This window comes from Silurus meridionalis, chromosome 29 (genome assembly GCF_014805685.1).
Source record: "Silurus meridionalis isolate SWU-2019-XX chromosome 29, ASM1480568v1, whole genome shotgun sequence".
Taxonomy (NCBI): Eukaryota; Metazoa; Chordata; class Actinopteri; order Siluriformes; family Siluridae; genus Silurus; species Silurus meridionalis.
Genome location: NC_060912.1, coordinates 12,059,354 through 12,073,254, shown reverse-complemented (window position 1 = coordinate 12,073,254; position 13,901 = coordinate 12,059,354). Strand labels below are relative to the sequence as shown.

General features: G+C 39.1%; 1 protein-coding gene across 12 annotated transcripts in view; it reads left to right on the top strand.

Moving 5' to 3' along the window:
• The window catches only part of LOC124381899 (zinc finger protein 239-like), a 103,888-nt gene that overhangs the window by 73,200 nt on the left and 16,787 nt on the right, over window positions 1-13,901 (top strand). For 8 of the 12 annotated variants that reach the window (XM_046843811.1, XM_046843808.1, XM_046843822.1 and 5 more), the window contains one exon: window positions 65-1,564. The exons of 1 other annotated variant lie outside the window; for it this stretch is intronic. In XM_046843811.1, the coding sequence (XP_046699767.1) occupies window positions 65-1,156 (1,092 nt within the window). In that variant the 3' untranslated portion in view covers window positions 1,157-1,564. Of the gene's footprint in view, window positions 1-64; window positions 1,565-5,908; window positions 6,094-6,182; window positions 6,270-13,901 lie in introns of those variants that run through there. 3 more of the 12 variants (XM_046843802.1, XM_046843828.1, XM_046843805.1) reach the window with 3 other exon arrangements.

Here is a 13,901-nt window from a genome sequence, read left to right as displayed (position 1 = left end):
ATAACATGCAAGACCAAATCTAAAATTATTACTGTATATTGAATCATTTTATTTTGTTTTCCAGATGCACCACTGCTCAGATTGTGGGAAAAGTTTTACTAAAATTGCTGTTCTGAAAAGACACCAACGTATCCACACAGGAGAGAAGCCATATCACTGTGAACAATGTGAGAAGAGTTTTAATTGTCAGAGTAATCTCAAAAGACACCAGCATATCCACACAGGAGAGAAGCCATATTACTGTGAACAGTGTGGGAAGATTTTTACTCTTCAGAGTAGTCTCAAAAGACACCAGCGTATCCACACAAGAGAGAAGCTGTGTTACTGTGAACAGTGTGGGAAGAGTTTTAATTGCCAGAGTAGTCTCAAATTACACCAGCGTATCCACACAGGAGAGAAGCCGTATCACTGTGAACAGTGTGGGAAGAGTTTTACTCAACAGGGTCAACTCAAATCACACCAGAGTATCCACACAGGAGAGAAGCTGTATTACTGTGAACAGTGTGGGAAGAGTTTTAATGGCCAGAGCAGTCTCAAATTACATCAGATTATCCACACAGGAGAGAAGCCGTATCACTGTAAACAGTGTGGGAAGAGTTTTACTCAACAGCGTCAACTCAAAGAACACCAGCGTATCCACACAGGAGAGAAGCCGTATTACTGTAAACAGTGTGGGAAAAGTTTTACTTATAAGAGTAATTTTAGAATACACCAGCGTGTCCACACAGGGGTGAAGCCGTATCACTGTGAACAGTGTGGGAAGAGTTTTACTCAACGGGGTCATCTCAAATCACACCAGAGCATCCACACAGGAGTGAAGCCGTATCCCTGTAAACAGTGTGGAAAGAGTTTTACTTACCAGAGTAGTCTCAAATCGCACCAGTGTATTCACACAGGAGAGAAGCCGTATCACTGTGAACAGTGTGGGAAAAGTTTTACTCAGCAGGGTAGTCTCAGATTACACCAGCGTATCCACACAGGAGAGAAGCCGTATCACTGTGAACAGTGTGGGAAGAGTTTTAGTACCCGAAAGGCCCTCCTCAGACACCAGCAGAGTCATACAGGACAGAAGCTGTACATCTGTGGACAGTGTGGACGGAGCTATGTTTATCAAAGCTCTTTAAGGAACCACAAGTGTTCTAATATACAACCATAAACTCCTGAAATTAATTTGTAAAACAAATCCTCTTCTTAAATTTATTTGAACGGATGTAAAGGGAAATTGTACTGTAAATATTGGGGAAATTTAAATTGTAATGTTAATGTTAATGATCTCTAACAAACTGGACACCTTTCCAAGCCATCAGAACATTGTTGGTCCATCTACAGTTACACTACAACTACACTTTATGGCAACATGTATGGGGCTACCTGAGCATCTCACCCATATGTGCTTTCTGAACATTATCTAATGGATCGGCTTCCAGTTCATGGTCCCCTGAGCACATTGTTACTGATTTACTGCAAACTTGACCTTGATCACACGGTTACACAGCAAGATTAGGGAATCGATTTTTGTTGTATATGTCTGAACCTATAAGAATTAAAGTGCAGACAAATCTCACGTTAAGTCTTTTTTAAATCTAAAACGTTCATTATTTGTGTTTCACTAAATTTAAATACGTTTATTAGTCAACTGTAAGGTTTGGTTGGTAATTGTATGGGGCTGTACTTTAGGGGTAAGACTCAGCCCCTGAAGTGTAGGGAAATGTTAATTACTTTAGCATACCTAAACATTTTGTACAATGCTATGCTTCTAATATTGTGAGACAGCCCTTTATTTATCCAGCATGACTGTGCCACAGTGCACAAACTAAGGTTCATAAAGACATGGTTGGATGAGTTTGGTGTGGAAGAACTGAACTGGCCTGCACAGAGCTTTCATCTCATTGAGATTAAGGTGAATGTTAAAAGTTGATTATTCCAAATGGACTGTATGAGTCTCGGTGTCATTAAAAATGTCTTCAGGAAAAAATATTTGTTATTATTTCATGAATAGTTCACTTATTTTTCTCTTGTTATTGTTTGTTAACCTATACTTTATTTTTTTTTAAGAAAGAAAATAGAAATGCTGGTGATAGAAACAATGTTTTGATTCTATATCATAATGATTATGATGTATCAACAGATCATCATTGTTATTTACTAAATTAAATGTCAGAAATAGTTTTTTGTAAAGAAAGTATTCTTCAAGTACACCAGTGTATCCACACAGGAGTGAAGTCATATCACTGAGAACAGTGTGGAAAGAGTTTTATCCAACCATCTCATCTTCAAATACACCAGCGTAGCCACACAGGAGAGAAACCGTATCACTGTGGACAATGTGGGAAGAGTTTCACTTTTCAGAGTAAACTGCAACGACACCACTGATCCACACAGGATTAAAGCCCTTTCACTGTAGACAATGTGGAAAGAATTTTAGTCAAGAGGCACATCTTTAGGTGCCTTGTTAACTCAAAAATCATTACTTTTTTTGTTGCCACAGAAATAATTTTGAAATCAGTCGAGTGCTAAAAAAAAAAGATTTCTGAGGTAACAAATGACACTGCAGTGTAATTTTTGTTTTGTTTTACTTTTGTGTACTTTTATTTTTCTCAGAAATCTGTCCAATGATGATCATAATTATTTCAGAGGCAAAAAACTGAATTTTTAGGGGAACAAAAAAAATTGCAATGCAGTCTACACTTGTTACCTCAGAATTATAATTTTTTTGTTATCTCAGAAATCAGTCCAGTGCTGATCAAAATAATTTCTGAGGCAACAACAAAAAAAGATTCTGCAGTTGCAAATAAACTATGACTTCTAAAATAACAAAAAGTGCATTGTTTTTTTTACCTTAAAGTTGTATTTTATTTGTTACAATTAAAAGTATTTCTGAGGCAAAAAAAAGGTTTCTGAGGTAACTAGAAACATTTTTTTTTTTATATACCCCAGAAATCAGTCCAGTGCTAATCAAAATGATTTTTAAGGCAAATAAACAACAACAAAGTAATGATTGGTGAGGTTAGAAAAATGGACACTGGAGTGTACTTTTTTGTCATCTCAGTAGTGTTCTTCTATTTGTTACCTCGGAAATCTGTCCGGTGCTATTTCTGAGGGAACACAAAAAAGTAATGATTACAGTGCATTACACTGCACTGTGTTTTGTTGTTACCTTAGAAGTGTAATTCTTTTTTTTCTTTTTTTGTCAGAAATCAGTCCAATGATAATCAAAATAATTTTTGAGGCAACAACAACAAAAAAGATTTCTGAGTTAATGTAAAGGTACACTGCAGTGTATACTTGTTCCCGCAGAAGTGTAACTTTTTTTGAGAAATCATTTTGTTTAGCACTGGACTGATTTCTGAGGTAACAAAAAAAGGACACTTCTAATCAAAATTAATTCTGAGGCAACAACAACAAAAAAGTTTTCTGAAGTACCAAATAATGTAAGGATTTATAAACTAACAGAAAGTAAGTTGTTTTGTTACCTTAAAGTGTTTTTTTATTTGTTACAATAAAAAGTAATGATTTCTGAAGTAAAAAAAAAAACCTGCAACATACACTGCTTATCAAAATTATTTCTGAAGCAACGAAAAAGGTTTCTGAGGTAACAATAAATAAATATACATTGCAGTGTAACTTAAAAAATGTCCTTGTATTTGTTAACAGAGTAATTAGTTCAGTGCTGATCAAAATGATTTCTCAGGCAACATCAAAAAGATTTCTTGAGTTACAAATAAAGTAAAATGCACTGTATATTATTTGTTACCTCAAAAGTGTACTTTTTTTTTATACCCCGGAAATCATTCATTTGCTAATCAAAATGTTTTTGATGGAACAAAACAAAAAGTGATGAGGCAACAAAAAAAAGAAAAGAAAAAAAGAAAAAAGTGATAAGGCGGCAAAAAATACACAATGATTTATTTGGCAACAAAAAAGTTGTTGCTTTAAAAGTCATTTTGATCAGCACCGGACTTATTTCTGAGGAAACAAAGATGCTGATCAAAATTATTTCTAGGGTAACAAAAAATTACACTGCTGTGTATACTTGTTCCCTCAGAAACCATTCCAGTGCTGTTAAAAATTATTTATCATGCAACATATAAAAGATTTCTTAAATTACATTTTTTGATCAGCACTGGACTGATTCTGAGGAACTTCTGAGGAACACAAACACACTGCAGTGTACTTTTTGGTTACCTCAGAATTTTGCTGAATAGAATTATTTCTGAAGCAACAAAAAAAATCTCTGAGGTAAAAAGAAAGTACAGTGCAGTGTACCTTTTATTTTGTTACATTTCTAAGTGTACTTTTTGTTACCACAGAGGTCTGTTGTTAAGTAACCTAAAACTCTTATTTTATTTGATACAATAAAAAGTAATGATTTATGAGGTAATAAAAAATAATAATCTGCAGTGTACACTGCTGATCAAAATTATTTCTGAGGCAACAACAAAAAAGATTTCTAAGGTAACAAAAAAATATATTGCAGTGTACTTTTTGTTACCTTTAGAGATCAATACAGTGCTGATCAATATGATTTCTGAAGTAACATAAAGTACACTGCAGTGTATACTTGTTTCCTGAGAAGTGTATTTATTTTTATTTATTTTTTGTTACCTCAGAAACCAGTCCAGTGCTGTTAAAAATTATTTCTCAGGCAGCATAAAAAAAGATTTCTTTAATTACATTTTGATCAGCACTGGACTGATTTCTGAGGTAATTAAAAAAAAGTTAGGTAACTTTTTTTGTTACCTCAGAATTTTGCTGAATATAATTTCTGAAGTAACAAAAAGTATGATGTTTTGTTACCTTAAAGGGTTTTTTTTATTTGTTACAATAAAAAGTAATGATTTCTGAAGTAAAATAAAACTGTAACGTACACTGCTGATCAAAATTATTTCTGAGGTAATTAAGAAGGTTTCTGAGGTAACAATCTTCTTCTTCTTTCGGCTGCTCCCATTAGGGGTCGCCACAGCGGATCATCCGTCTCCATACCACCCTGTCCTCTACATCTGCCTCTTTTACACCAACTACCTGCATGTCTTCCCTCACCACATCCATGAACCTCCTTCTTGGCCTTCCTCTTTTCCTCCTACCTGGTGGCTCCATCCTCAGCATTCTTCTACCAATATAATTCATGTCCCTCCTCTGCACATGTCCAAACCATCTCAATCTCGCCTCCCTCACCTTGTCACCAAAACATCCTACATGCGCTGTCCCTCTAATAAAACTCATTTCTAATCTTATCCATCCTCGTCACTCCCAACGAAAACCTCAACATCTTCAGCTCTGCTACCTCCAGGTCCACCTCCTGTCTTTTACTCAATGCCACTGTCTCTAATCCATACAACATCTCAGGTCTCACCACAGTCCTATAAACTTTCCCTTTCACTCTCACAGATACTCTTCTATCACAAATCACTCCTGTCACTCTTCTCCACCCACTCCACCCTGCCTGCACTCTTTTCTTCAGTTCTCTAACACACTCTCCATCACTCTGCACTGTTGACCCCAGGTACCTGAACTCCTCCACCTTCTCCACCTCTTCTCCCTGCAACCGCACCCCTCCACTGCCCTCCCTCTCATTCACACACATGTACTCTGTCTTACTCCTACTGAGTTTTATTCCCCTTCTCTCCAGCGTGTACCTCCACCTCTCCGTGTAAATCCCATTTACATTTGTGAATTGAATTAATTTGTGTGAATCTCCGTTTATTTGTAAACGGAAATCTATGAACAAATAAAAATGGAGAATGATGATAGAAGAGAATGAAGAGTGATAGATGATAAAGTCATGTCTCTCATGAAGCTCAACCACTAAAGATTAGGCACAGTGGCAGACAACCAATCAGATTTCACTTCCTGAAAATGTCTGAGCCAATGATGTTTGAGGATTTAGAACTCGAGTCCCGCCCACTGCTTTGTGATCCGTGTTTGTACCTATAGACTTCTTTCACGCGCTCCGGTCTGAAGTTAATGTTGGGCGCGTGAGTTTTTCTCCACTTTCCGCGCGTGCACATCGACGTTCCTTTCGTCGTTATAAATCTATCGCGCGCGAGCTTCAACCCCGTTTTTGTCCCGGATTTAGCGGATTTTTACCCAAAGGTGAGATACAGTGAAATGTAGCAGCTGAGCTGCTCGGGGAACAGCTAGTGGACATTCTGGAGTCATGAACCTCTGCATTGTTCTTCCAGTGTCCTGATTCTTTACACCTCTGATCATGAAATCAGAGTCCAGAAGGAGATCTTTAGGAGAACCTCCACACACTCCTGCTGCTGCTGGTGGATCAAAGGTACACTTTATTCATGCCTCACATGTAGGGGTGTACACACCCCGGTACACACGTGTAATGAATGCAGTCGTTTTTACCTGCGGAACATTATAATATATGTTATAGTGTGAGTTCCCTCGGGAACGGATTAAGCGTGTTTAGTCTCTGCCTCGCACTTTCAACCCATTTATTAGTATGCAGAAACAAATAGAACAGTTAAGTAGATCACAGATCTTTAGAAAAGTTATACATTTGTATTAGTGTCTCCTGTGGTCTCTGTTTTTACCCCCTCCTCTTTTTAGCACTAAATGTTGCACATGTGCACTGTGTTGTTAGTTTAGAGTTATATGTACTTTTGTGTTTCTTTTTGATAATTGATGATGTTTGTTGTAGCATCTTGGTCCTGAGGAAAAGTTGGTTACTGTGTACTGCACTGTATATGGTTAAAATGACGATAAACTGACTTGACTTGTAAATCACACACATCTGTGGAATCTAACTAATGTAAACAATTAATGTTTTATTATTTATTCTTATAAAATATTATTTGATTTATTATTAAACCGAGCAGGCATTTTATTTAAAACGTAAAAAAAAATGTAAACTGTTCAAATGTCGGTTATAATAAAATGTAATTTAATAAAAAAAAAAAATGACAAGCAATCTTGATTATAACAGGAGACAACATATGTACCTGTACACTGGTGTGTAGAATGTGTTGGAGAATGAAGCACTGCTGGTGATCGAGAAACAGGTGAATTAACGTTAGCACTAGCAGAGCTGTTCAAATTTTTACTTTTAATATCGCTGGCTTCTGAACATCTGAATTCTCTTCCTCCTGTGGTCACCCAATGCGTTGTTTATTTTTTATTAAATAGTTAAAGGTTTTGTAAAACACCTCAAAATACCATCTTTTATTTAACTTTTTCAAACCATATCAGATTACTATAGCAGACATTTCTGATAACATGCAAGACCAAATCTAAAATTATTACTGTATATTAAATCATTTTTTTTGTTTTCCAGATGCACCACTGCTCAGATTGTGGGAAGAGTTTTACTAAAATTGCTGTTATGAAAAAACACCAGCGTATCCACACAGGAGAGAAGCCTTATCACTGTGAACAGTGTGAGAAGAGTTTTACTCATCAAAGTAATTTTAGATTACACCAGCGTGTTCACACAGGAGAGAAGCCGTATCATTGCGAACAGTGTGGGAAGAGTTTTAATCGTCAGACTAGTTTCAAAAGGCACCAGCATATCCACACAGGAGAGAAGCTGTATCACTGTGAACAGTGTGGAAAGAGTTTTAATTGTCAGAGTAATCTCAAAGTACACCAGCGTGTCCACTCAGGAGAGAAGCCGTATCACTGTGAACAGTGTGGAAAGAGTTTTAATCGTCATAGTAGTTTCAAATCACACCAGCGTATCCACACAGGAGAGAAGTCGTATCACTGTGAACAGTGTGGGAAGAGTTTTAATCGCAAGGGTCATCTTAAAGTACACCAGCGTATCCACACAGGAGAAAAGCCATATCATTGTGAACAGTGTGGGAAGAGTTTTACTCAACAGAGTATTCTTAAAATACACCAGCGTATCCACACAGGAGAAAAACTGTATCACTGTGAACAGTGTGGGAAGAGTTTTACTCAACAGTGTCATCTCAAAGTACACCAGCGTATCCACACAGGAGAGAAGCCGTATAATTGTGAACAGTGTGGGAAGAGTTTTAATCATCACAGTACTCTCAAAGTGCACCAGGGTATTCACACAGGGAAGAAACCATATGAGTGTGTACAATGTGGGAGAAGTTTTCGGCTAAAGACACTTCTTCAAGAACACCAGCGTGTCCACACAGGAGAGAAGCCGTATCACTGTAAACAGTGTGGGAAGAGATTTAGTGTTCGGAAGGCCCTCCTTAGCCACCAGCAGAGTCATATAGGACAGAAGCTGCACCTCTGTGGACTGTGTGGACGGAGCTATGTTTATCAAAGCTCATTAAGGAAACACAAGTGTTCTAACATACAGCCATCAACTCCTGATGTTAATTTGTAAAACAAATCATCTTAAATTTCTTTTTTGAAGGGATGTAAAGGAAAATTGTACTGTAAATGTTGGGGAACTTTAAATTGTAATTGTAATGATTAGCTCTACCAAAATTGATTTCCCACTAGTTTTTTGATTTTCTGTAACCCTGAGCAGGATCACACAGTTACACAGTAAGATCAGGGAATGGATTTTTGTTGTTTCTGTATTAATCTTTAAAACGTAAAATAAAATTTAAGTCTTAGAGATTCAATGGTGTTTTTTAAATCAGTACACCCACAGTTTAACGATTCAAGTGTGATAAATTATAGAATCAATTTGATCTAAGATGAAAATTATGATTACACTGTTACAGTGGTGGATGATAAAGTAAATGTAATTTGCTACTGTACTTAAGCAGCTTTTTTGCGTATCTGTAATGGTGGGAGGATTTACTTCATAACGACTAGACATTAAATGATATGGTTGTGTAAGAATGTGTTTGATGTTTGAATTTAAGCATTATCATGTGACCTGCAGTATAACAACAATCAATCTAATGATCTCAATGACTTTTTGGTAATAAATTTTTGGACATGAAAACATAAACTTTGAGCTGTATTCTTATTCTAACTTATTAATTTTAAGTTTCTTTGCATCTCGGATTATTGTTATCAGTAGATTAAATCTACTGCTGAGCTGCGAGTTAGCTGCTAGTTCCCTCTTTAAAGCGTTCAGTGTTATTGTAGTAGAGAAATGTAATTGTGGGTAAAGATGAACGGAAGGGCTGAAGGAGAGGAGGAAGATGGTGGTAGATTTTGCTAAAAGGATGGAAACGGTGGTGAACACATATTAAGAAGAAGGAGGATCATAGGGTGACGTATAAGAGTGAAGGAACGGTGCACACAGGTGTACTATGTTCTATGTTGGAGATGCAACTTGATGGAGATTGGAGGTGTTGGTGGGGGACAGTGCAGATAGACAGCATCGAATGGAGGTTTGTAGGATGGTTTTCGGAGTGAAAAAGAAGAGGAGGTGAGTGAAGACTTAAAGAAGAATAAGTTGGTGGAAACTAAAGGAGGAAGACTGTAGTGTGGGACTCAGGAAAGAGGTCAGATGGGCTCGGTGGTGGTCAAGAGGTGCTGGATGATTGTGGAACTACTGCAGAAGTGATAAGGGGGACAGCTAGAAAGGTGACATCTGGAAAAACAAAGGAAGACAAAAAGACATGGTGGTGAAATGAGGAAGTGCAGGAAATCATAAGGACTAGTGTTGACTAGTGAGAAGACTGTGTTGAGAAGATGGAGGGAATAATTTGAGCAGCTAATGAACGAGGAAAATTATATTAAGTTTGTAATCTGGCGTACCAGTGTAGATTAATTCATTACTAGAGACTCAAAGCACTTTTGTACGTCACTCTGGATAAGGGCGTCTGCTAAATGGCGCAAATGTAAATATAAAAAAAAAAATGATGTTGGATGGTGTGGAGATGTGAAGCAGGAAGTGGAAAGGATTAGTAAGGAGGAAGTGAGAGCAGTGATTAAGAGGATGAAGAGTGAAAAGTCAGTTGGACCAGCTGACATACCGGTAGAAGCATGGAGATGTTTAGTAGAGATGGCAGTGGAGTTTTTAACTAGGTTATTGAACAAGATTTTGGAAGGTGAAAGGATGCCTGAAGAATAAAGGAGTAGTGTGCTGGTAACGATCTATAAGAACAAGGGGGATCTGCAGACCTGCAGTAACAGGAGAATAAAGCTGATTAGTCACACCATGAAGTTCTGGGAAAGAGTATTGGAATCCAGGCTGAGAGAAGAGGTTACCATCCGTGAGCAACAGTATGGTTTTATGCTAAGGAAGATCACCACAGACGCCTTATTTGCTTTGAGAATGTCAGAAAGAGTTGCATTGTGTGTTTGTGACCCCTAATGGGAGAAGCCGAAAGAAGAAGAAGGGAAAGTCGGACTTCTAGCCTCAGTAATGTACACTATAGTTTTAATTTGCTCTCCAGCTGTGATCTGCTCCTCCACTCAGATGGAGCTGTGAGAGACACCATGAGTTCTGCTGGAAAAAGATGTTCACTTGCTTTATGTTTATCTGTTCACGTTTCTCTGGATTATTACATCTAATACCTGAACCTGACGCTGCTTTTGATAATTAAAACATTTCATTCAGATGATGAAACTAGATCTCAATGATTTTCTTTGGTTATAAAAAGTTAAAGGGATAAAAAAAAAAGTCTAGCCACTGCCCAAGTGGCAGCCTGTTGCAGCAGCTCCCTTTAAGTTTGTACTCTTTTTTTTTTTCTTTTCCAATTTCTTTTATAGCGTTCCGGCACTTTGTGTTTTTTTCTTGTTGAGTGTATACATGTGAAATTGTAAACTGCACAATGGTCATCAACAAAGTCACAGAGTTTGCTCTTCTTTTCCTGCTTTTTTGGACTTTGTTCACGGTCGCGGTCCTATTGTTATCCCTGATCAGCTATTAGCATTCCACAACACGCCGATTCTACTACAGGAAAAAAACGGATATTCACGGTGAGCTAATAAGGAGATGACGAGGGAACCGTGCTGGAGCGCTGTGTCGGACTAAAAGGAGACGTTACAGACCAACTCTCCCATCCATCGTCATGGGAAATGTCAGATCTTTACCCAACAAGATGGACAAGCTAGCGGCTCTTACCCGGCATCAGAGGGAATTCCAGGAATGTAGCATCATGTTGTTTACAGAGTCATGGCTAACCAAGCTAACACCAGATACAACCGTGGCTTTGGATGGCTTTTATCTACTGTGCGCAGACAGATGGAGCACGGTAAGAGAAAGGGAGGATTGCTGGCAGTGTTTGTAAATAATAGATGGTGTAAACCTGGTCACATCACTATTAAAGAGCAGATCTGCTGTAAGGATATTGAGCTGCTTGCCCAGGGAATTCTCGCATGTTATCGTGATAGTTGTGTATGTTCCCCCGTCTGCTGACGGTGAACCGGCATGCGATGTCCTGCATTCTGTTGTTAACAGACTGTTAACACAGAGTCCAAATGCCCTTCTCATTATTGCTGAAGATTTTAATCATGCCCCTCCATCCTCCACTCTGCCCACATTCACCCAGTATGTTTCATGCCACACCAGAGACAATAAAATACTGGATTTATTTTATGCAAACTCAAAGGGGGTTTATACATCAGCACCCCTCCCCCCTTGGGAAGATCGGATCACAACCTGGTTCATTTCCTACCTGTGTACAAACCCTTGTATGCAAGCAACCAGTTGCCTCCCGCACAGTGACGACATGGTCTGATGAGACCAGTGAGGCTCTGAAAGCGGGAGGAATTGTGCAATCCACATGGGGAGGATATTGACAGTCTAACAGACTGTATCACTGACTACATCAACTTCTGTGTGGAGAATACTGTACTCACCAGAAATGTACGGTGTTTTCCCAACAACAAACCAGGGATCAACCCTGATATAAAGACTTTCATTAAAGAGAAGAAGAGGGTTTTTAAATCACAAAAAAAGAAAGAGCTGAAAACTGTCCAGAAAGAACTGAGAAAGAAGATCAGGGAACAAAAAGCTTGCTACAGGAGGAAGATGGAGGATCAGCTGCAGCAGAATGTCAGCGGTGTGTGGAAGGGGCTCAAAACCATCACTGGTCATAAGGAGCCCAGCTCTCAGACTGTGGGTGACCAGAAGTGAGTGAATTACCTTAATCTATTCTTTAACAGATTTGATTAGCTACCCTCCCCTGCCCGCGTCCAAACCCCCCTGCTGGAATTCCCCTTCACTGCTTCCAAATCAAATCAAATCTAATTTTATTTGTCACATACACATACGTACAGGGTACGACTTGCAGTGAAATGCTTTCCACAGCAAGCAGCTCCAGCTTCACCTCTCTCTGCACTGCTATCAGCTCACAGTCTAGACACAACACACCTAACTCCCCAAACCGATTCCATCCAGTCAACACTCCAACCAATACAAACTACCCCTCACGCCCAGGTGAGAATGGAGCTCAGGAAGATCGAAGCGAAGGCTGTGGGCCCAGACGGCATCAGCTCCAGGCTCCTTAAGACCTGTTCAGACTTGCTGTGTGGCATATTGCTGTACATGTTTGACCTGAGCCTAAAGCTGGGGAAGGTGCCACAGCTATGGAAAAGATCCTGCATGGTGCCTGTACCAAAGACATTGTGCCCAAAAGACTTTGGTGACTACCGACCAGTAGCACTGACCTCGCATCTAATGAAGACATTGGAGAGGCTGGTGCTCACTCATCTCCGGCCTCTGGTGAGCCCATCAATGGATCCACTTCAGTTTGCCTACCAACCTGGCATTGGAGTGGAAGACAGTCATCTTCCTCCTAAATCGGGCTATTTCACACCTGGAAAAGCCTGGGAGCCTTTTTGACTTCTCTAGTGCTTTTAACACCATCCAACCTGCACTCCTGAGATCATCTGTCTGCCTGGATACTGGACTACCTCACAGACCGTCCACAGTATGTAAGGACTCGTGACTGTGAGTCTGACATGGTTGTCTGCAACACTGGAGCCTCGCAGTGAACAGTTCTAGCCCCATTACTCCTCACATACTACACTGCAGACTTCATGTTCAGCTCAGCAACCTGTCACCTGCAGAAGTTCTCTGATGACTCTGCCATTTTCGATCTGATCCCGGATGATGATAACAGGGAGTACAGAGGACTGATTCAGAACTTTGTGGACTGGTGCCAACGGAGATAAATGCGGGGAAATCCAAAGAACTGGGGTTGGTTTTTCTAGGCACAAACACACCATCATTAGCATTAGTGAACATTCAGGGAAAGCACTTTGTGAGAGTGGACTCTTACAAATATCTGGGTGTTCATCTAAACAGCAAACTGGACTGGAAAGAAAACAATGAGGCAATTTATAAGAACAAAGCAGACTCTTTCTGCTGCGGAGAATAAGGTCTTTTAGAGTGCAGGGAGAGCTACTGAAGACCTTTTTTGACTCTGTGGTGGCCTCAGCCATATTCTATGGTGTGGTCTGCTGGTGCAGCAGCATCTCTACTGCAGAAAGGAAGAGACTGGACACGCTGATCAGGAAGTCCAGCTCAGTCCTGGGGATTCCTCAGGACACTGTACAGGCGGTGGGAGAAAGGAGGATGGTAGCAAAACTATCATCAATACTGGAGAACGTCTTTCACCCAATGTATGAAACAGTTTCATTGTTGAGCAGCTCCTTCATTACAGACTGTTACATCCTGAGTGTATAAAGGAGCATTACAGAAGGTCTTTTCTCCCTGCTGCTATTAGACTGTACAATCAAAGCTTCTCCCAATAAACCAGTCACCATAATACACACTGTTTTTACTGTTTAAATGTGAAATAATACTACCTGTGTGCAATATTACCTGCAATGCGTATTTTTTCCTTATTTGTATTTATACATTGTGTGGTGTATATACTGTATACTATAGTATGTGTCTATTCTTTAATATATTTGCATTTCTTTTTTCTTTTTTTCTTTGTTGCTGTAACAAAGAAATTTCACCACTGTGAAACGAATAAAGGTATATCTTATCTTATCTTAATGTTAGATTAGATCACCCAGGATTCAGGCAGAAGCCATACATCAGCCCAGTG